The sequence below is a fragment of the Populus euphratica genome, unplaced genomic scaffold (genome assembly GCF_000495115.2).
Source record: "Populus euphratica unplaced genomic scaffold, PopEup_1.0 scaffold240.1, whole genome shotgun sequence".
NCBI lineage: Eukaryota > Viridiplantae > Streptophyta > Magnoliopsida > Malpighiales > Salicaceae > Populus > Populus euphratica.
Window position 1 is genome coordinate 150,882 of NW_011500121.1, and position 24,431 is coordinate 175,312.

The 24,431-nt window shown below is 32.8% G+C and overlaps 3 protein-coding genes across 4 annotated transcripts; 2 read left to right on the plus strand and 1 right to left on the minus strand.

Annotated features, from left to right (window-relative positions):
• Positions 1-1,833: 1,833 nt before the first annotated feature.
• NMT1 (myristoyl-CoA:protein N-myristoyltransferase) lies at positions 1,834-3,841 on the plus strand. Its single transcript, XM_011005044.1, has 2 exons — positions 1,834-2,024; positions 2,254-3,841. The coding sequence occupies exon 2, from the start codon at positions 2,272-2,274 to the stop codon at positions 3,580-3,582; it is 1,311 nt and encodes a 436-aa protein (XP_011003346.1). The 5' UTR covers positions 1,834-2,024; positions 2,254-2,271; the 3' UTR covers positions 3,583-3,841.
• A 5,516-nt stretch (positions 3,842-9,357) lies between these two features.
• LOC105110116 (telomere repeat-binding factor 4-like) lies at positions 9,358-12,368 on the minus strand. Its single transcript, XM_011005045.1, has 6 exons — positions 11,971-12,368; positions 11,693-11,895; positions 11,381-11,465; positions 10,658-10,741; positions 9,811-10,072; positions 9,358-9,735 (listed from the first exon to the last, which is right to left on the minus strand). Exons 1-6 carry the CDS (start codon positions 12,118-12,120, stop codon positions 9,704-9,706), a joined length of 816 nt encoding a protein of 271 aa, XP_011003347.1. The 5' UTR covers positions 12,121-12,368; the 3' UTR covers positions 9,358-9,703.
• Positions 12,369-13,936: 1,568 nt separating this feature from the next.
• Positions 13,937-24,114, plus strand: LUT2 (Lycopene beta/epsilon cyclase protein). 2 transcript variants are annotated; one of them, XM_011005047.1, is made up of 11 exons: positions 13,937-14,587; positions 14,676-14,856; positions 15,113-15,248; positions 15,379-15,489; positions 15,597-15,699; positions 16,224-16,367; positions 16,453-16,560; positions 17,047-17,143; positions 17,226-17,354; positions 17,742-17,874; positions 18,183-18,304. In XM_011005047.1, the coding sequence occupies exons 1-11, from the start codon at positions 14,231-14,233 to the stop codon at positions 18,199-18,201; spliced, it is 1,518 nt and encodes a 505-aa protein (XP_011003349.1). In that variant the 5' UTR covers positions 13,937-14,230; the 3' UTR covers positions 18,202-18,304. The 2 variants fall into 2 exon arrangements, with proteins under 2 accessions (XP_011003349.1, XP_011003348.1); XM_011005046.1 differs by lacking the exon at positions 18,183-18,304 and adding an exon at positions 23,691-24,114 and having other exon boundaries at positions 13,938-14,587.
• Positions 24,115-24,431: the final 317 nt, after the last annotated feature.

The following is a 24,431-nucleotide window of genomic DNA, read 5'->3' on the forward strand; positions in this document are numbered from 1 at the left end:
TAATCAGATTATAAATTGTTAACATGATTACATTAGTCGTCTTATTCGATTAATGCTAATACTTGTAAATCTTGTCAGACATTCATAATTATAACTTATGATTTTTCTTCTTATGACATGAATGTCTTTTGGTAATTGAGTTTTGATAATTGAGTGAGGTTATTTTAATAATTATATTTTTAAATACATGGTAAAATAATGAATGCAACTTTGAAAAAAAATAATTCAATACTTTCTATATAAAGACATTTTTGTATTTTCATGTTTGGTCAAACAGTGAAATTACTATATTACCCCTGCCATTTCAATTTTTCACACTTGGATTCAGGGACTTTGCAGTAATTTCTTCATGGTCTATTTGTGATTTTTGATTGGTCTTGGGGGCACTTATGGTTTTGTGTAATTAAAAAAAAAAAACTATTGACGCCTGCTAAATATTTGTCAGCGCATCATTCACTTCACCAACTTCAAGCAATATGTGCGGTTGACTCTGGTGGTGAACATGGTTTGGCCGGAAATGATTTTTGTTTCCTTTCTTTTCTTTCTCTTTCTTACTAGATTTGCGTGCAAGCCATACAAAAAATTAAACTAGCCTTTCAATTGATTTTCTTTCTATTCAGTCCCTCTTTTTTTATTTACATTGGTTATTTCTAATTGGGTTATATTTTTTATTTCATCTCTGATCATTTGATTTTTGAATTTTATTTTTAAATTTGATGTTCATTATTTGAATTGATATTTGTTTTGTTTTAAATTGTTTTCTTGATGGATTTTTTTTTTTACAATTTCACCCCAAACATTTATTTTCATTTAATTTTTGTATCAAATATGGTCATTTTTTTAGTTGTTGTTTTTAAATTATTTTCTTGATTGATTGGCTTTTTACAATTTCATCCCCTAATATTTAATTTCATTTTATTTTTATGTTAGATTTATTCATAATTTTTTTAATTGCTATTTTTTCTGTTTTGCATTGTTTTTTATTGATTTTTTTTCAATTTCATCTCTCAATGTCAAAAAATTAGTCTTAATTGTTTTATCAGTTTTTTAGGGATACTTTTATTTTTTTAATTTCATCTTTATTCTTTTCTGTCAGATTTTAAGCCCATTTTTTTCTGCTTCTTTTCTTTTACAATTTTTTTATTAGTAGTTTTTTTTAATAATTTCATCATTCAAAATTAAATTGGATGACATTTAAGTTTTTTTAATTGAATTTGAATTTATTATCTAACAAGTTGCAAGTTTTTTTGGATTAGATGAGGTTTTAAAGGTTTGTCTAAGATTGTTTTGTTTTTTTTTAAGCTGGCGTATTTTTTTATAAAATTTGATTCCTTTTTGTTATAATTTTTTTTAGTTATGTTCATCCCGTTGTTTGATAATCTAAATAGGTTTAGGGGTGGTTTTTTTATTTTTTTAATTATTTTTTGATTAATTTATTTATTGTTGCTGTGTTTTAATTTTTTATTTTTGAAATTACCACTTTAACCCATTAATTTAGACTTGAATGTTTTTAATACATTTTATTTTTTTACATGAAAAAATTATTGTTTCACCCATGAAAAAATACTACCAGCATGTCTATGTCTAGATGGATCAGGATCACATGCACTATATTATTTGTCAATAAAGCTGACTGTTTTCCTATTTTTGAGTTATTTTCAAATAGTTATTTGGGATTAAAGTGGTAAAATGTTAATAATTTAAGCTCAAATATTTATTTTGTTTTTGAGATTTTAATCGATTTTTATTGGTGACGGAAGTAGGGAAGATTGAATGACAAATTGAAAGTATATTATAGGGTTGCAATTGATCGAAAATGAAGTATAAGGTGCAGAGTATAACTTAAATCAAAATTGAATCAGACCCTCTCCTCGTGGAATTCTTCTCATATTAAAAATCCCCAAAGCAAGAAAGCAGCGTCTTTTGCAGTCGCCTTCCAAATTTCGTAGCAACATCATCGCCTTGGAGACTCCTCCCGAAATCATCAAGAAATAGGTCGATCTACAGTAGCTCCTTGAAGGAAGGTATTTTATACACCCCTCTGCATATGTCTTTTAGATCTGTCAGTTTTTCTGTGGTTTGTAATGCCTGACAGGATGAACAGATCTTATAAACAAAAATAGCATCTGGGTGGGTTTTGGTTTCTTAACACAATGATTTGATTTTTCTGCGGTGCGGTGTCTGGATTCGCTTCGCTGTTAGATATGTTTTTTTCTCTTCTACTTTGATAATTATATCTGTTTTGTTTGATAGGAAACTTGATTTGCTGAAATGGCTGATAACAAAAATAATTCACTACCTGGGTCTTCGAAAGATAACCCTGATCATGATTCTGAGACAAACCCAGTTTCCAAGGAAAATAGTTCACTCTCAACTATAGTCCGTAGGTTTAAGGACTCGGTTTCTTTAGGCAAGACACACAAGTTTTGGGAAAGCCAACCTGTTGGTCAATTCAAAGACATTGGTGACTCAAATCTGCCTGAAGGTCCCATCGAGCCTCCAACCCTGCTTTCTGAAGTTAAACAGGAACCTTACAATCTCCCTAGTCAGTATGAATGGACCACCTGTGACATGGAATCTGATGAGACTTGCCGCGAGGTTTACGATCTCTTGAAGTGCAACTATGTTGAGGACGATGAGAACATGTTCAGGTTTAATTACTCGCAGGAGTTTCTTACATGGGCTTTGCGTCCCCCGGGCTATTATCGAAGCTGGCACATTGGAGTTCGTGCCAAATCTTCGAAGAAGCTTGTTGCTTTTATAACAGGCGTTCCTGCAAGGATTCGGGTGCGTGATGAAGTTGTGAAGATGGCTGAGATTAATTTCTTATGTGTTCATAAGAAGCTTCGATCCAAGAGACTTGCTCCTGTTATGATTAAGGAGGTTACAAGGAGGGTTCATTTAGAGAATATTTGGCAGGCTGCTTACACTGCAGGAGTGGTTCTTCCAACACCAATAACAACCTGCCAGTATTGGCACAGGTCATTGAACCCCAAGAAGCTTATTGATGTTGGCTTTTCAAGGCTTGGTGCAAGGATGACAATGAGCCGGACCATAAAACTTTACAAGTTACCAGATTCCCCTGCCACCCCCGGATTTAGAAATATGGAACTTCGTGATGTGCCTGCTGTTACGAGGTTGCTAAGAAATTACTTGAGCCAGTTTGTTGTTGCTCCGGATTTTGATGAAAATGATGTGGAGCACTGGCTTCTTCCAACCGAGAACGTGGTTGATAGCTACTTAGTTGAGAGCCCAGAGACTCATGAGATCACCGACTTCTGCAGCTTCTATACTCTTCCATCCTCTATTCTTGGCAACCAGAACCACTCGACATTGAAAGCTGCTTATTCATATTACAATGTTAGCACGAAGACTCCATTGCTTCAGTTAATGAATGATGCACTGATTGTTGCCAAGCAGAAGGATTTTGATGTTTTTAATGCATTGGATGTCATGCATAACGAGTCTTTCCTGAAGGAACTGAAATTTGGACCAGGTGATGGGCAACTACACTACTATCTTTACAATTACCGCATAAGGCATGCTTTGAGACCCTCGGAGCTAGGGCTAGTACTCTTATAAATCGAAATGTCTGAAAGTTGGTTCTGTAGTTTCTTTGACTGACTGGGTATGTGGCTGCACTCTTTTTTTGTTTTTTGTTTTTTGTTTTTTCTCAGCATCAGGATCAATTATGAATCTATTTGAGAAAACAGGTTTTGTGGTTTTATAGGCCTAAGCTGTCGAGGCAATTGCAATGTCATTAGCTATTTAAATTGTTCTCTGGACACAAATAATGCTGTGAGCTTGAATAACCCGTTTTATTCTGAGTTGCTGCTGCTAACTTGTTCTTACCTGCATGCCACGATTATAGCTTGCTTATTGGCTTGTGTCATTACTATTATTCATGCCAGCATCTTCAATTTAAAGCCTTTTAAATTTGCTATTGCTGTATTTGATCTTCTTCAACATCAACTGGTTTTGCTCTGTTGAGTTGCTTTCCAATTTTGTGATCTCCCATCTCCCACCAGACAGTGGTAGATCCAAGCCTGAAGATAGCTGGGGAGGAAATGTCGTTCAACAGTAGAATCAATCAGTAGCTTCAATAGTTGTGTTTTTGAAACAGAGTTCTAACAAATTATGATGGTCTGTCCATCTAAATTTCAGAGATTTTATTTAGTTATTCACCCAGCGACTCGTGTTAAAACCATCAAGACCGAACTATCGTTAGCCAGTGACGTGTAAACTGGGTGAAAAAGTTAAAATTCCATTTTCATTTCATATTAATTAAATAACATATACTAAAAGTATTTGGTATTTGGCTTTTTAATGTAGCAATTAACAATGAGAAGTTGATTTTTTTTCAAAAAAATTTTTAATTTTTTTTATTTATTATTGAGTTTTTATTTATTTATTATTGAGTTTATTGGGTATAAAATTTTATAATTTATTTTGACTTGTTTTTTATAAAAAATTTTTGATTTTATAATTTAGGTTAAGAGTTTTGTAAATTAACTATATTGGTCTGAGTTTTTTTTTCCTATTATTTATTTATTTTTTTAATTTTATTTTTTTAATATGATAATTAAAAATTAGATTTTATAATTTTTTTTATTTATTTTTTATTTAGTTATAATATGATGATTGAAAATTAAATTTTATAATTATTTTTATTCTCTTTCTATTTAGTTATTTTAGTTTTCTAACTCGAGTTTGGTAGATTAACTTAAGTTTATTTGAGTTATTTTTTATTTTTTTAATTTATTTTTTTAAAATTAGGATGATTAAAAATTAAGATTTATATTATTATTTATTTATTTTTTAAATAGTTGTTATGGTTTTATGATTCGGGTTGTAGATAAGACCAATTGATTCAGGTTATTTTATTTTTTTTTATTTAATTTTTTTTATTTTATCATTTAATATTGGATTAATTGTAAATTAGACTTCATAATCTTTTTAGTTTACATTATATGAGGTTATTTCGGTTTCATAACTCGACTCACGAGTTTAGTTGATTAACTTGAATTGTTTTTTATATTTTTTTTATATATAAAATTTTACTCTTCAATAGTAGAATAATTGAAAATTGAGTTCTATAATTTATTTTATATAGAATTATTTTAGTTTTATGATTTATGTTTGACAGATTAATTCAAGTTAACTCTATTTAATTTTTTAGTCGAATTTATTTTATATTTTATCCTTTAACATATATTATGTTGAATGAAAATTAAATTTAAAATAATTTTTATTTATTTTTTATAGGTTATTATAATCTTATTATATAATTAATAAATTTAACAAGTTAAGTTAAAGTAATTTAAATTGATTTAATATGCTATTTTAAAAGATATCAGCTTAATTTTTTAAAGTAAAATTATATAAAAATGCAAGTTATTTTTGAAATCTACCCGCAATTGACTTCAGTGCATCGATGGGTTTACCGAAGGAAAAGTTTATGATTGACCGGAAAAAAAAAATGAAAAATGAAAAACCGTTGTTGATGGATACTGCCAAGCAAGCAGTCTATCGTCATTCGTCAATGTTCCTAAGCTCCGACGGTATGCCAGGCTGCTTGAATGCTTCAATGAAATGCCATCAAATAGAAAGGATCAGTAATTTCCAAACTAATATCCTGAACCTCGTAAAAAACAGAGAGAGAACGCCAAACCGCTCTGCGGTTCCTTGGCTGGAATTGTCACATCCCATTCTTGAAAGAAGTTTCTCCTTTTTTATCGTTATTAGGATTATTTTTTTTTCATTTTAATTCTTTAGTTAAAAATTCAAATTAATTTTTATTAATTTAAAAGAATTAAAGATTTACCAACCAAATTTAAAGCTTTATCAGATTTTCAGTCTTTTATATATATATTATATAAAGAAACTAAATGATGTGAGAAAATTATTATTTTTTTATATTAAAATGCATTGTGTATTACAGTAATAATTCAGTAATAATTCATAGTACTTTTTTTTTTGCACCTTTTTAAGTACCTTTTCATTTGTTCTCCTTTTTTTTGTTTATTTTTTTTTGAAATTAATTTCCTTTTTTTTACAACTTTCCTCTTTTTTTTCATTTATTTTTTTAAAAATTATTTTTATTAATTTTACTTTTTAAATATTACATTGATTAAAAATTTTATTTTATAATTTTTTTCTTTAAAATATTATAGATTGTTGCGTTATTTTTTTACGCAACTAAAAAGTGTGGGGAAATCACTATATCTCCACACCCAAATGTATTGTGGATTACAATAGTAATTCATAGTGCATTTTTTTTTTCACCTTTTCATTTGTTTTTTTTATTTTTTTATTTGTTTTTTAAATTATTTTTATTAATTTTATTTTTTAAATATTGAACTAGTTAAAAATTTTGCTTTAAATTTATTTTTCTTTTGAAATGTTGTAGATTGTTGTGGTGTTTTTTTACATAGTATTTCTTCATATGTTTTTTTTTTTATGATTTTCTTTAAAATTATCTTTTTTAATATTAAGTTAGTTAAAAATTACAGTTATAATATATGAGAAAGTATTTTAACTTTCATTGTAAATTATTGTGGATTGCCACAATGTGTTTTCTCCACATGGTTTTTTTCTGTTTTGTTATGCTTTTCTCTAAAATTTTATTTTTTAAATATTAAGTTGGTTAAGAATTGCAATTATAAATAATATAATTTTTTCCTCACGGAACGCTATGGATTGATACAGTTTTTCTCACATAATTTTTTTCCTATTTCTTTTGTGTTTTTTTTGTAATATGTTTTTTCTAAAATTATCTTTGTCGATCTTTTTTTTTTAATATTGAGTTGGTTAAAATTTAATTTTATAATAAAACTTAATCATATGAAAAAAACATTGTAACTTTCCTCACAAAATGTTGTGAATTGCTATAGTATCTCTTCACATAATTTTTATTGCTATGATTTTTTCAGAACTATCTTTGTCACTGTGAATATGTGAGGAAAAGCTTAATCATTATGGATTGATATAATTTCTTAAGATTTTATCTCTGTCATTGTGTAATTTTTTTAAAAAAAATACTGTGAATTGTTATAATGTTTTCCCATATGATTTTTTCTAAAATTATCTTTGTCAATTTTTTTTAAATATGGAGTTAGTTAAAAATTATAATTACAATAAAGCTAAATCATGTGGAAAAACGTTGTAGTTTTTCTCATAAAACACTTTAGATTGCTACAGTATTTCTCTAAATGCTTTTTTTATTTTATTTTATTGGGAAAAGCACTGTAATTTTCATCATAAAATATTGTCAATTGCTACAACATTTTTCCTCACAGGTATTTTTCCTTTCAAAATTATATTTGGTAGTTTTTTTTAATATTAAATTGATAAAGAATTTAGCTGTGAATTTTTTTTTACTTTTTATTAATGGAAAGGCTAAATCATGTGACAAAAGCACTATATCTTTTATATCTTTTCTCAGAAAACACTGTGAATTGCTATAAATCATTTTATTTAGTCTCTAAGTTTTTTTTTTTTATCACCAATACAATTTGTTTTCTCATGAAATATTGACTCCATTATACATTTAGTTTCAATTACTTATCTAGTACTGATTCATAATTATAACATTATCGAGTATATTTGTTTTATAAGCCCACGGCAACGTGTAAACATGCTATCTCATGTGTGGGTGTGTTCAATAACTGATTTGCAAAGTCAGAACAAAAAATTCATGTTTTTTTTTGTCATAGCTTTTTTTTTTAATTTGATCATTTTAGGTTATATTTATTTAGGATTTAACTTCATAATTTATTTTGGTTATCTAAATATGAGGTTCCAACAATATCAAGGGAAAATTTTAGTGATTGGTTGATCTTTAATTTGACAATAAAATAAAATTATATTGATATAAAATATTTAAAACTTAAAAGATCAAAATTGATTGTAGAACAAATATGATGGACTAAGATAAACAAGTATGACAACTTAACTGACATGTGAGGAGGAAGCTCGCCATGTTTTGGCAATAAGTGTGGCTTTCTCTAACAATCAAATGTTGGCTTACCTGGTTGCATTGGAAGTGTCATGTTGAGATTGTTCAGGAGATGTAGTGTATTGGTTGATAAGTAGCAGTGCAATATTGATAACATTTTTTTTTCTTCCCCTCCCTTTTTACCCTCTCCTTTTCTCAATATTCATGTTGGCCTAATAAAAAATAAAATGTGCCCTGTCATTTTGTTTTTTATGTAAAATTTAGTTTTCATTTTTTCATTTGTTATTTTTGCTTTAGGCTCTTTTTATTTATTTTTTTTTAATTTTATTATTTAACACTAGGTTAAGTGAGAAATTAGACTTCATGTTTTTTTTTTGACAGGGTAATTTAGGTCTTATGGTCCAAATTATAGGTTTAAAGGTTAACCCGAGTTGATATCAATATTTTTTTAGATCTTTTTTTACATCGATTCTTTTTCAATTTCATCATTCAACATTTGATTTGTTGAAAATAGAACATCATGCTTTTCTTTGCTTTCCTTTCTATAATGTTATCCCGGTCTCATGAACTAGATAACGGGCCTAACAAGTTAGCCCAGGTTAATTCAAATCTTTTTTTTTTAAGATTAAATATCTTTGATTCTATCATTCAATATTTGATTTGTTTAATAATTGAAATTTATAATTTTTTCTACTATGTTTTCTATTAGGTTATTCTATTCATATGATTCGGCTTGCAAAGTTTCATAGACTTACTTGACTTTGCCGATACTTTATTTTCTAGGGGTTTATTTTGTTTACTTTTTTGTCCTTTGTATTTCATCTTTCTAAATTTGGATTGCTAAAATTTAAGTATCATTATTTTTTTCAATTTATTTTTTATGAAATTATCTCAATTTTACAACCTGAGTCGCACTAATTTAGCATACTAGCTCGGATTAATTTGATTTATTTTTTTTTTTATTTTTATTTAATTTAATTATTTAATATTAAATTGTCTTAAAACTAGGCTTCTTATATTTTTCCCCTAGGCAAACGTTCTTTTTATGCAAGTTATCAAGATTGCATCTTTTTAAATTCAATTCATTAACTTTTTTTTTTAATTAAATAACCCATCTTATTAGATATAATTGGATCTATTATCCGAGTCACTTATTTTTCTCTCTTTAAAACACAATAATAATACCTAAACATCGTTTTTAACATTAATTCTTCTTAATCCAGCCCGCTGCATGGTGGAGACCACCTGTAAAGTCTTTCTCTAAACAATGTAATTGTAGAACATCTTTCTCTAAGTCTTTCTCTAAACCTGTAAAGTCTTTCTCTAGAGCTGAAAGGCCATAATCAAAGCTCAGTCTTTCTTCTCACGCAGATTGCATTTGGACATTCTAATAGATCTTGAGAAACATTGTCTAGGAAATCTAAAGAATTTTTGGTTTGAGAATTAAGCAAGAGAGATTCAAGCAGGGAGGGGAAAAAAATCCATTCAGCTGCTAAATGGCATCTTTGTCAAATTAAAGAACAAGAGCTCTAAGGACATCAAAATTAAATGTTTTCTTCTACAATATCTATCACGAATATCTTATCTGAGAAATTACATTATAATAGCTACCGCAAAACCAGCCCAATATTTTAGCTTTAATCATGCCTGAAAAAAAAATTGAGGGAAGAAACAGGCACTATTTACATGCATTCTAGTTGTTGGGTCATCTCCAGCCCATCATTTTAAAAGGTGTGAGCTCGTATCTCATCCCATGATCACAATCTCACCTCGTAAGCCTGCCAAATCAAGAATAGGGGCATGAATTAATAGACAGAGGAAAAGCAGTGACAGAAGAAGCAAGGATGAATTACATTTCTCAAGTATCTCGTTGGCCAACTGCAGTAGTGAATCTGCATCTTCAGCCATCTTCGAAACCCTCTCTGACTCCTTAACTGCTTCAGTGGCAACAAATGATTTGTTTTCTGCTTCTGCAACACTATATGCAGCGTCATTTGCTGCTCCTTCGACAGTATCACCAGTGTCGTGTACAGACTTAGGACGCACCTCTTTCTTAGGAGTTGGTGTTTTTGTCCCAAACGAAGAAACTTTCTTTATCTTGTAGCAATTTTGGACCTGTACTTAATTCGTTAAAACTTCAAACCATTCAGTATGTTCTCACAATGTCTATTCAATACAACTTTTGTGCATTTTATTCTCACAAGACAAACTAAAAAACACACACAAGTGATTGAACTTTTCTGTTTCTTCTCTCAATGTCAGCCTTTAATTCAGTCATTGAAGGACAAAAGAAAAAAAACACAAGAGATAGGACTTTCTTTGCAGCCATCACTAGTGGCAAGTTTACTATCATCTAATTCCAAGGAAATTACAAATAACTAATGGACTTTTACAAACCCATATATGAACCTTCATTCTCTCTGTTTTTTTTTTTTTGGGACATGGCAGTGATGGTCTTTGAGAAATACATTAACTTGATGCAACATGCTCTTCAATTGCAATTCTCATCCAAGGAATAAGGCATGAACAAAGAGGTGAGAAGCGCAACAAAATGCAGATGAAAATTAAAAAAAGGGGAACAATTTGATTCTACATTATAAATTTATGAGAAATTATTTAGTAGTCTGAAAAGGTGCGCATCAGTATTAGGGATATCACCATCAGTAAATAAGTTCCACTGGAAAGATCGAGATCACTCACCTTTTCAAGTTTTTCCTGAGCTACCAGCCTCCTCAACCTTGAACTTAATTGCCTCCTAAAATTTTGTGGTAGCTCTTGTCTTTGCTGCATGAATTATCAAGGGGAAAAAAAAAAACCCGTCATATTTCTTAAAATTCATAGAGCTGGAAAAATCAACAATGACGAATAAGAAATAATAACGAGCAAATTATGGTTGATTTACATAATTTTATGTTTTCATAATCATTCACTAATTTCATCCGGATGACAACAAAATTTTTGTAGGGGTCTATTATGTGGTTTCTTTTCTTTTCTCTTCCCTTTTCAGGATGGCAACCACTGAGGCATGGACAGGGGCGTGGGATATGGATGAAGTGACTTGATCCTGATACTCTTTACAAATCAGAGGAATATCAACTTGGATTTGTCCTCTGCTCTCCATGCACAACATGTTAGGTGAGACAGATTTCAAGGGTTTTGGTTTTCTCCTATTGCAGCTATAGGATTTAACATGCGACATGCTTGGCAAGTCCAATTCTTGCCCAAGTCTCGAAAAGATCAAGACAACAAACATAAACAGCACATATATATTCAACATCATGTCCACCCACATAATTGCCAGAGATAACAAAATCACGAAGATCATTCTTCCATGTTGAAAATAAATACCTATCTCGATGGTAAATCTATGACTATCAAATACAAAAGGAAAACACATTTTAATGATATGAAATTCGTTGGAACCTCAATGTAGCTGATTATTGCGCTAGTATCTGCTCCATTTGGCTCATTAAAGGCTGAAATTGCTTCAAAAATCATGGCATTGTACCTGCCAAATTAAGTAAATCAATCAAATATCATTGCATTGCAGAGATCTCTCAAGCCGCATGCACGCCACCATTCTATGTCACTTTACACAAAGCAACTACAATACTTGTCTTACGATACATACGAACTATGGCACGATATTACCCTAATTCCTACCAACTTACAAGAATTCATAAAACAATCTTGTTCCATTTTATTTTTTTTGAAAGGGAATACAAAAGAACATACTTAGGAGCAGTTTTCGAATCCGCTGCGGCTTCCAAATAATCATCGATCACAACATCGGCGGCGGCGGCGGCAGCAGAAGTTTGGGGGTTGGGCAGTGGAGTTGCAGCAGCAGCAGCATCAGGAATGGATTTCACTTTTGTCGTCCGAGACTTATCCTTAACGCTTTGGCTACCGGCACTAACAGTCATATTCCTCCATTTATCCTATTAATATAATAATATCATACAACAACAACAACAACAACAACAACAACAACAAGACGAAGAAGAAGAAGAAACCTTGAGATCGATATTAGAGCGGGAGTAAAGGTAAGGATTGAACTCAGGGTCTCTCTGTATGTTTTTCCATTTTCCAGTACCGTGTTTGGCTACTCCTGCTCTCAACGCTTCTTCTTCCTCTGATGTCCACTTTTGCTTTGGATTCCCCATCTCTCTCTCTCTGTATCTCTCTTTTTCTCTCCTTTCCTTCAAAATTTCTGTTTTCTAGGGTTTCTTTCTGCTTTCATCTGATATCTTCTTCTTCTTCTTCTTGTTCTTGACCTCAAGGTAGCAGGCTAGACTAGGCAACGCAACCGTTGATTTGTCAGCCCTAATTTGCAATCGAGAACGAAAATCCTGATACGGTGTCGTCCTCTCTTTATGTGACCAATCTTAAAAAAGAGGAAAAATCTGAAACATATTTCCCAACTATAAGTTACATTCAAGCACTTTTTTTTTTATTCATATTTCCATCCAAATTGTAATTTTGTTTTTATAAGGAGATTAATTTTGTCCCCTTTAGCGTTCTAAGTGTTTGGCCTAGTGATGAAAGGGAATACTACACCTGGGTTCGAGCCCTGACATGCACGTTTGTTATCTTTGCAGTGCTTTACATGCTTATTGAGTTTACAGGGTATTCAGTAAGCCGTGGGGATTAGTCGTGGTGCACGCAAGCTGGTCCAAACACCCCACGTAAATAAAAAAAAAACTATTAATTGAAAAATCCAAGAAGTTTAAGAATAAAATTATTATAAAAATTAATTCGGAGGTAAGATTGATAACACTCTTATAGTTTATATTATATTATACATATGATTGGCACATTCCTATATAAATCACTATTTCAATGATAGTTAGAAGTATTAGATATATGCTATTATGAACTTGAGTAATTATAAATTTAGTTTTAACAATCATATTATATTTATATTATTTAGGTTTATCAAATATATCAATATGTGTCTAAGTTTAACAATAATATAAGATCTAGATATTTTGAGTTTGACAAAGCAATAAAAAATCTCAAATGAATAATGTAATGATAATATTGATATAAAAATAATTTTAATATAAAATTGTTATTAATATATATAATATTTACCCTAGAAAAACTTAATATCTATATTATGGAGCTAAAAAAAATAATCATGTCTCAAAACTTTTTGTACCTCATTCTCTCTTTTAGATAAAAATTTTACTTTTTTTTGTTTAAAAGTAAAGGAAGAAAGGCAAGAAATTTAGTTAAAATTGTTTTGGGTGGGGTTAGAAAAAAATAATTGTCAAAATAAATCTTAAAGAATGAATATGATAAACATATTAAACTCAAACAATATAAATTTAAAAATTATGTTAAAATCAAAAAGTTTGAATTTAGTAATTATGTCAGATCTAGATGTTTGGATCTGATAACTATATTTAAATAATAAAAACATTTTTATATATAATTTTATTTTTATTAAAACTTATAAATAATTTTATATCTAAACTCTTTTAATAAAGAAAAAATAGATAATAAAACCTCTCGATATTTATATATTCTCCCATTAGTGATATATTTATATCTTCTTTGTTTTTTATTTTAAAAATACAAAAACTTTAACTTAAAAGTTAAAATTTTATTTTTTAAAGATAAATTAGTATTTATACTACAACTCAAAAAATAAAAAAAACCATTTTATTCTCATTTATTTTTTTAATATCAAGTATATTTCATAAAAATAAAAATTCTACCTCTAGATGCATGCCTATTAAGTTTTCCTGGCAAGAATAATTTTATTATTATACTACTTTAATTCACAGTAATTTATATCCAAAAAAACAGTAAGATGAGCGATAACCTTATAGTTATTGTTATATCAAGGAAAAAAGGGAATAAAATGACGTCGCTTGGACCCGTTCGAGATAGGAACGGCTACATTGAAATAGTTCAGCAATCTAATTCGTCCACGTGGCGGTCTTGAAGATGAGAGTTGAAGAGATGACGAGCAAGGTAAAAAGACCAGAGAGCAGAGAAACCAAACCAGCCTTCCCTTCCCTATCCTCAAAAAACAGAGAAGAAAAGATCTGACCGTCAGTGACATTATTTCATTTATTTGTGTTTTCAAGAACTCAACAAAGACTGTGAGATAAATAAATCAAATCAACAAGCATCTCCAAGAACGTCACTGACGTTGTTGTCTTCGATTATTTTCTTTTAACTACCCAAACAACAACAATGGCGTGATTGTTTTGGCACATAAATAGCGGCAGAGAGCAAGAAAAAGATAGCGGACATTAAGAAATGGAATGCATGGGAGCTCGAAATTTCGGAGCAATGGCGGCTGTGCTACTGTCATGTCCATGTCCTGTGTGGAGGTCTAAAACAGGAGTAGCAACACAGCCACAGAGTAGTAGCAGCAGCAGCAGTGCAAAGCAGAGTGTTTTTAATAGTAATAAACGATACCGTTTATGTCAAGTGAGGTCAGGAGTAGGTAGTAATAGTAGTCGAGGGATGAATGATAGCTGTAGTAGTGTTGCTTTCAAAGAAGGTATGTTTGCTGATGAAGAGGATTATATTAAAGCTGGTGGTTCTGAGCTTGGTTTTGTACAAATGCAGCAAAAAAAGGCCATGAGTCAACAGTCTAAACTTGCCGACAAGGTGTTTTTTGATTAATTAATTAATTAATTAATTTTCCTTTTCTTTTCATGTTAACATATTAACTTTGTTATTAATTATGCGGTTGCAGTTGCGGCCGATAGCAACAAGCGGAGAAGGTGGAGGAGAACTGGATTTGGTGGTGGTTGGTTGTGGTCCAGCAGGATTAGCTTTAGCTGCAGAATCAGCTAAGTTGGGTTTAAGTGTTGGACTTATTGGTCCTGATCTTCCTTTTACTAATAATTATGGTGTTTGGGAGGATGAATTTAAAGGTATTAATATTTAGTATTTCTTTTCCCTTTATTACAAATGCCATGTGTGTTTAACTTAAATTACGTATGGAATATTAAACTATTTTTTTGCCTTCCATTTTTTTTTCCAACTTCGTTTGTAAGTTGCCTAAGCTTGAGTGCATAATCTAAACTGGGTATTTTTCTTACCACTTGATGCAACTTTGCTGCAATTTGTAGGCTTGGAAATACTTCATTTCCTGTTTGGATTAACCTGTATAAATTGTTGTATTTTCAGATCTTGGACTTGATGGGTGTATTGAGCATGTTTGGCAGGATACCATTGTATATCTTAACGACAATGATCCCATTCTGATCGGTCGCGCCTATGGACGAGTTAGTCGATATTTGCTCCATGAAGAGTTGTTGAGGAGGTGAGACTAGCTACAAAGTGTGTGTGTGTGTTTTCAATAATTGCTTTTATCATAATTTTCATCTTAATCACGCCTTTGATATTGAATTGGAGTCCTTTAGAGGTGCATAATCTATATTAATTTCCTCTAGGTGTGTCGAGTCAGGTGTTTTATATCTGAGCTCAAAAGTGGAAAGGATTACCGAAGCAACTGATGGTCATAGTCTTGTAGCTTGTGAACATGGCATTGTAGTTCCATGCAGGTAAATTTTGATGTCCTCAAATTTTTTTAGTCCTTGCTTAGTAAACGTGAATTTTATCTTATTTATTGCATTTAAACCCAAATTTGATTTTTGACATGTTATTATAGGCTTGCTACTGTTGCATCTGGAGCTGCTTCGGGAAAACTGTTGCAATATGAGGTGGGAGGTCCAAGGGTTTCTGTGCAAACAGCTTATGGTGTGGAAGTTGAGGTATGAGTGAGATATAACATTTTAGAAGTCATTTAAAGCTCAAAGATTATATGTGTATAACTTTGTTTATCTGTTAATAACAAGAGCTGGTTTATTAGCCCTGTTTATCTCCTGTAACTATCAATAATTATGTATGATATGAGCCCTGTTTTTCTATGTCATTTTCTTCCTTCCATATTTTGACATGAGATGGTAGCCTAATACTGGATTGTCCTCATGCCTACCTAAATTTGAACAAAAGGGAAAAGAAAGGATTGCGTGTGTAAACCCTTTTCTTTTCTGAATACATATTGTTGATGGTAAGCAACTTTGAATTAAGAAGCCATTACAATGACTTTCAATTCTCCCTCTCTGGTTTGCACCCTAGGTTTATTCTCTATGCTGTTACATAATTTCAGCCATAGGATCGATCTGATTTTTAAATATTGCTCTATAATTCTCTTCTAAGAAACCACTGAAGGATTTTGTAAATTGTTCGGAGCTGCAATTCCTTTTGACAATATCACTTTGTTTCTCAATTGCAGGTGGAAAACAATCCATATGACCCTAGCCTAATGGTTTTCATGGATTACAGAGACTACATTAAACAAAAAGTTCAATGTTTAGAAGCTGAATATCCAACATTTCTTTATGCAATGCCCATGTCATCAACAAGAGTTTTCTTTGAGGTTTGTTCAATATGATTTGTTTTGGATATTTTCAATTTTATTAATAACAATAATGTGCAAATTTTGAAGAGATAGTAAACTGCAGGAAACTTGTTTGGCCTCAAAAGACGCAATGCCTTTCGACTTGTTAAAGAAAAAACTCTTGTCAAGGTTAGATGCAATGGGAATCCGAGTCTTGAAAACCTATGAAGAGGTAAACTTCACAAGCAAATCCATGATGCATTCTAGGGGTAGTTTCCTTATCTTTACTTCCAAAACATGGTTTATTTGCATGCCATGTAAAAACCAACTATGTTTTCAAAAACAAAAGGTGGTTGTCATTGTCATCTGATGTGCTTTTTGACAGTTATATTGTCCCGATATCAATCAGAGGTTATCTGGTTTGATTCCTCCAAATTTGGATTTTTGAGGTATAATAGTTCCTAGGGTGCTTATTGCGCATATGTAATTGTTGGTATTGCCATTACTAGATGGTACACGCTCTTGTCATGCATAATGCTGAAGCCCCATGAACAAAGTGCTATTAGTGTTCTTTTCTGACTATTAATGCATGCACTAGAAAGCATTTTGCATTCTCGGGGATATAGCTATTTCACAAAAATAGTTGAATTATATTGACAACATTATTGTCCCTTGGGTGTGTGAAGGGTAGTGAATAGTTTTTTGATCTGTTAAGCAGCAATGGTCTTATATTCCAGTTGGTGGTTCCTTGCCAAATACTGAGCAAAAAAATCTTGCATTTGGTGCTGCTGCTAGCATGGTGCATCCAGCCACAGGTAAGAACAGTAGTGATAATCTGTGTTTTCTGAAGTAAATGAAACTTAAAGGCACCTATTCATTTCGTGCTTCCTCAAACAGGGTATTCAGTGGTGAGATCATTGTCTGAGGCTCCAAATTATGCTTCTGTAATTGCAAATATATTGAATCAGGATCATTCTAAGGGAAAGTCTACTCTTGAAAGACGTTATGCAAATATATCAATGCAAGGTATGGAACAGTGGACACACAAGCATTCCCGAACACCATTTCGTCCATTTTACATTTCTTCCTTAAAGATGGTAATGTCATAATTTCAGCAATCAAAATGGGACATTGCAGATCACAGTAGTTACTCACATCTAATTCTTACTGAGTTTGTCAATCTTATTGCGTGAATAAAACAACATTTCCAGCACAGTGCAATAAGTTTCTTCATTTGACAACTCTTCTTTGGGAGAATCCTCTATACCATGGATTTTAGCTTCCTGTTAGGCCTCATTTTGGAACGAATTTTCTAGTCCAGTTTCTGAAAATATTAATAAAGACAAGTTAGCTGATGCTCCTTAACTTGTGGTGGAAGATTAATTTATGCTGAATGCTTTTCTTTTTTCTCAGCATGGAATACTCTTTGGCCACTAGAGAGAAAACGTCAAAGGGCATTCTTTCTCTTTGGACTAGCACTTATATTGCAGCTGGATATTGACGGCATCAGAATATTTTTCCATACCTTCTTCCGCTTACCCACTTGGTATGATTAGTATCCTTTTACGTCTACTCCCATCATTTGCCTATATATACTAATTATCAGTGTTCTTTTAATATCTGCTTACCCCATTTGTAGTTAGAACTCAATTTCATATGAGCTTGATACAAGTCAATCTGGGATGAAATGTAATACTCGTTCTGGAAAATGAATACACAAAATAATAGAACGGATAGAACTATGCACGCCCTGAGCTAGTAAAGAGTGTAGGCAAAATAATGGTTCTGCATATCATGTAATAGAAGAAGGCAGTGACTGGGAGGTAATGATATATGGTGTTTCTTGTTTTATAGCATAATCAACACGCAGTAGAGTTGTGCTTGTGAATGGCTTTGGTAACGATGGTGGTGGGACTACTAGCCATCTTATAAGAAGTTGTGCTTGAGATGGAATCCAAATTATTTTAGTTTCAGGGAGAATGGCAGAACTTGTGATTGTGTTTTTTGAAGAATTTGATGAGCATATATTCTGTTAAGGAAGTTTTCCATAACAATGTGTAAATGAAAGAAAAGAGGTTGAGAATAAGGAGAAATAGAGAACAAAGGATTTTCTACAATTACAGAAACTGTATACTTCATTACTTGACTCACGTATTTCACATGTCTTATCTGTACAATCTGTTTATCGCTAACCTTCTTGTAACTAAATCTCATCTACCTTCAGCTAACTAACTAACTAACGATACAACTGTTATTTCCCACTTGTTTATTCTTAATTCCCACATGCTCAATTATCAAGTAAATCATGTAAAATGTAATAAACAATGCTGCCGCTATTCTTTCTCTAATTGTCAAGCTTCTTTCTTCCATCTCATGACAATTACCCTTCCTTTTAAGATTCTTGTCCACAAAAATCTGTGTTAAAATCAGGGAACTGTTGGCTCAATTCTTCCAGGATTTCCCAGGTGGCATCTTCCTCAAACATATTAGACCACTGGATTAGATCCATTACTACTGCCCTGTTAATCTTTTTTCATGAGCTTTCTGTCTAGTATAGCCACTGGTTGAATCTTCACCCTTCCTTGATCATCCACTGCTGGCATAGTTGTTGCTATGACTGCATTTTTCCTCAGTTTCTTCTTGAGCAACGAGACATGTAAAACAGGATGGATTGCAGCCCCAACTGGCAACTATAACCTGTAGGTAACTGTTCCCAGTTACTGTAGAATTTTCTAAGGACCATAAAATCACGGGTTAAACTTGAAGTGCTTTCTCAATGCTTGATTGTTTATATAGTTGAAGCTTCAAATGCACATAATCCCCAACTGGAAATTCTCTCAATCCCGTGTTTGTCAATCATCTGTTTCATCCTATTCTTAGCCATATCCCATTGCTTTTGTAACCACTGATCAGTAGCGACTCTTCTTGCTATCATCTCATTCACTGTCGTACAGAACTTGCTTCGAGTAGATAACTCTTTGCAAGGGGGTGGATACCCAAATAGAGCCTGAAAATGAGTCATTTTTATGGCTGAATGGAAACTAATGTTGTACTACCACAGCACCAAAGACAACCACCTTAGCCATCTCTTAGGATTTTGCATTGTCATGCATCTTAAGTAAACTTCCAAGAACTAATTCACCCTCTCAATCCATCCATCTGACCGTCGATGGTAGGCAGAGCTCATGTATAACTTCACTCCCAGTTTCTTGAACAATTCTTTCCGGAACAAGCTAGTAAAGATCTTGTTCCTATCAGTCATTATTGTAGCTGTTAGTCCATGGAGTTTAAAGAGATGTCACATGAATAACTGAGCTACATCTTGGGCTGTAAAAGGATGAGACATGAAAATGAAATGTGTAAATTTAGTGAATCTAATTGTATCCTTCCCTTCTGAATTGGGAAGTCCTACGAAATCCATTGTAATATCCTTACATGCCCCACCTGGAGTTTCTAGAGGTTGTAAGAGCCCTGGAGAGGCAACTCTCTCTAATTTGTCCTGTTTACACACATCACACTCATTGACAACCCTTTCTACCATTTTTTTCATGGAATGCCAATAAAACAAAGTCTTCAGCCTTCTGTAAGAATTCTGTATGTCTGCATGACCACCAATATTTGAATCATGAGCTTTAGATATTAAACTTTTCCTCAAACTACCTCTTGATCCAATTACAGTCCTTCCCTTGAATCTGAGAATTCCTTCTGTAAACTGATATTGTGGTCAGCTATTCATATTAATCATCTTCTCAGTAATGACTCCTTGTAGGATAGAATCATTCTCATAAGATGCCTTTACTTCTTCATGCCAAGCTGGCGCCATTACAGTGATTGCATCAACCCTGCCATTAAGCATATCAATCTGTTTATTTCCAACAGTTGCTCATTCTTCTTCAAATATTCTGGACAATGCATCAGTTGTCACATTTTCCTTTCCTTTTTTGTAATGAATTTGATATCCAAGCCCTATTAACATGGTTAACCCTTTCTTCTGTATTGGTGTATGGATCTTCTGTTCAAGTGTTCAAGTACAACTTCAGGCTCTCATGATCTGTTTTTATGATGAATTGATATGTAGTGCCTCCACCTTTCAACTGCCATCAAAATGGCCATATATTTTGCTTTGTAGATTGATAACCTAAGCTAGAGGTCTGCCTTCTTGGCTCAACACTGCTCCCAATCCACTGGAACAAGCGTTGGTTTCCAATACAAAGACCTTATCAAAATCAGGCAGTGCCACCACTGGTGCTGTGCTTAGAGCTACTTTAAGTTTATCAAATGCATCTTGAGCCTTATCATTCCATACAAAACTGTTCTTTTTCAGTAAGTCAGTAAGTGGTTTGCTAATCATGCCAAACCCTTGAATAAACTTTCTGTAGTAACCTGCTAAGCTTAAGAACCCTCTTAATTCTTTGATAGCAGAAGGTACTGGCCAATCCTTAACAGCTTCAGTCTTTTTAGGATCAATGGCTACTTCTTTCTTTGAGATAATATGCCCAAGATACTCAACTTGCCTTTTACAGAAAGAACATTTTGATCTTTTTGGAAAAAGCTGGTTGTTGTTTAGTTGCTCCAGCACTAATTTAAGATGACTAATATGTAACTCTAAGGTAGAGATATATACTAGTATATCATAAAAAAATACCAGTATAAACTTTCTCAAATTAGCTTCCAACACATTATTTATCAGTGTCTGGAATGTAATCGGAGCATTTGTTAATCCAAAAGGCATTACCTTGAATTCATAGTGGCTATGGTGAGTTCTGAAGGCTGTTTTCTCCACATCTGCTTCAAACATTCTCACTTGATGGAATGCTGACCTTCTATCCAACTTAGAGAAGAACCGTGATCCATGAAGTTCATTCAGCAGCTCATCAACTAACAAAATTGGGAGCTTATTTTGAACAGTTAAACTATTCAGATGTCCATAGTCTATGCAGAATCTCCATGTGTTGTCTTAGGGGAATACACCCTTAACCAATCCACTCCTAACACCATGTCACATCTCCCCAGCTCCAAGATTTGCAAACTTGCATGAACCACTAGAAGTTGTGCGCATCACATCTCGTAATATTTTCAACACTGTTGTCCTTACCATTGCAACCTTGATTCTCGGCGTCACCTTTTCATCAATGAAGCTGTGTGTACTTTCACTGTCCATTAATATTATGAGCTCCTCTCCTTGACAACTTCCTTTTATTCTAATTGTGTTATCAACATAGTTTTCTGCCATAGCTTTCAGAGATAGCCCATTTTCTTCTATCCCATCTTCCTCCACAGTTTTCACTTCTCCTTGTTCTTCATTCTAGAAAAAACTCTTCACTTCCATCTTCCAATCTTTCCATCATATGCAGTCCTTTCACGGTACATTTATGTCCAGGGTTGAATTTTTCTCCACACTCAAACAAAATCCAATCTTCCTTCTTTGCTCATAAAGATTGTCAGAGGATTGTTCTCAGCCATTTAACATTTCACCCTTTGATTAGCTTTTGTTTGGAAACTACATTTTGGTCTTCCAAATACATTTGCTAGAGGTCTGGGCATCGTTCTGTTCTTCTTGGCTACTGCATAGTTAGACTCCTCTCGCTACTTGGCCTGTTCAAAGGCTTGCATGAGTGTTGTTGGCTTCAAGATTTTCAGCATTGGTCTAATGTCTTCTTTAAGCCCGTTAATAAAGCTGGACACAAAGTATGCTTCTGGCAAGGAAGGATTTCATGAACTCATTAAAGATTTGAGCTCTTCACAGTTTTCCACATAATCCTCTAAACTCTTTTCCTGTTTCAGCTTGTTAAACTCTTCAACCACATCATTGCAATTCCCAAATCTTACACAAATCCCTTTAGAACCCAGTTGGCTACGTCATTGCCCCATACCAAGAATCCCTCAAACCAGCTCTCTGCTCTCCCTTCAGGTATGAAGAAGCAATTTCAATCCATTAGTGTACAGTTATGAAGTGCATTTTAAAGAATTTGTGACTCTTCATGATCCAATCTCTTAGATTCTCTCCAAAAAAAAGTATGTAATTCTACTCTTGGAAAGATTGCATTATATCCTCTCCTGTTGCCTTCTAGAATTCCCATATTATCTCCTTGATTGCCATTCCTTTGAGGAGGAATGCTACCTTCAATGTTAGTATTCTACCTTCTTCCTCCTCCATTATTATGAGTGGCCTTTAAGGAATTCAAGGCTGTCGATGTTGTATCCATCTGTACTTGTAGCTGCTCCATCTTCTTGCTTAATTCTGTTCCTTGCAATGTGACTTCGGCTCTGATTACTTGTATTTCTTTATCAGTATGCCTGCTATGCTCCTCCAAAGATCTCATCCTGTTACTATCTACCATGGTTGAGAATGACAGGATGTTCTTGCTTGGATCTTTGTAGCTCTGATACCAAGGAAGTTATCCTTAACAATGTGTAAATGAAAGAAAAGAGGTTGAGGTTGAGAGAAATAGAGAAGAAATTACAGGAACTGTATACTTGATGATTACTTGACTCCCACATCTTTCACATGTCGTATTTATACAATCTGTTTATTGCTAACCTTCTTGTAACTAAATCTCAATTAACTTCAACTAACTAACTGATACAACTGTTATTTTCCGCATGCTCAATTATCAAGTAAATCATGCAAAACGTAATAACCAATGCTGCTGCTATTCCTTATCTAACTGTCAAGCTTCTTTCTTCCATCTCATGACACATTCAAACCTAATTTTGGGCACTCAATTATGCTTAGCTGCATAATTCCTATAATGGCAGGTTGCTTGCAGAGCTTAACCTATCATTTACTTTTTGCCCTGTATGTCTCAGTTATTCAAAATTAACCTCATGCTAATAATTTGTTCAATAACTTTCCTTGTAAAATTGGTTCAATTTAACAAAAATGACATATTGGCTGAAAATTGAACCCATATACCAGATAAATTTTGTCATGTGAACTTCGTTCTACAGTTAAAAGACCAGTAAAAGCGAAAAAGATTCTTTTGATATTGTATGGTTTCAGGTTGTATTGTGATTGGTCAAGATCTTAAAGGGTTTTTTAACTGTTTTAGCAAGAAATTAGGGTTTAGATTTTGGGATGAAATTGGTTGTCTCATGATTTAATAACAGTGTTATTGAACAAATTATTAACAGGAGCGATTTTGAATGAGCCTTAATAGTAGGTAAGCGGTTCTCAAATAGCATGATAGCCAGAGATGTTAGAGAAATTCATTTCTAAAGAAAATAGGGGAAGCATGGCTGTCAATTCTAATTGATTTTACACATAAATTAATAGGGTTGAGCTAAAGCTGTAAATAGATGCTGGACTTGCTTGCATTGCACTTTTACCTTGGAATAACTGATAGATGTGTTGGTTTGCAGGATGTGGCAGGGATTTCTTAGCTCCTCGCTCTCCTCAGCTGATCTCATGTTATTTGCCTTCTATATGTTTGTTATTGCACGAAATGATTTGAGACTGTGCCTCGTCAGGCACCTGCTCTCTGATCCAACAGGAGCAACTATGATAAGAACTTATCTGACAGTGTAGACCTATCTTTTTTATGAGTTTTTCCCTTTGTTGAGTCCTGTTTTGCACTGCTGTTCAGGATACTCGAAGGCCACCCTTGTTGAAAAACTAGGTATATGTACATATATAAATTTTATGTGTATATTCATCCGTTTAAGAACGTGATGGAGACATTGTTGTTTTACTTGTGTAGATGCTCATCGTATCTATGGCATCTTTTTCTTGACGAACTTGATTTGCTATGGATTTAGTGCATATCCTGCACTAATTTTTCCTTCAGCATGGCATGCTTTCCTCAAATCTTTACCTAGATCACTAGATCTTGTTGAGAGTTCAGGGAGTGAAGGTTTGCTAATTTCAGTGTCTACATCATAAATTGTGATTTTACTCTTGCTTCTGCTAGGCTCTAGATTTTCTCCCACCTTGTGTGTTCTGCATCTACTAAAGCAAAATTAACGAGAATGACGTATCTATAGAAATACTTCTTCCGTTCTCATAAAAAGCAAAAGGAAATATGGAACATTGAAGCTTCATCTGCAGGCTGCAGTTAATATAGCCACTAGCAATTTTATGCCCGATCCTTGTTTTAGACAAAA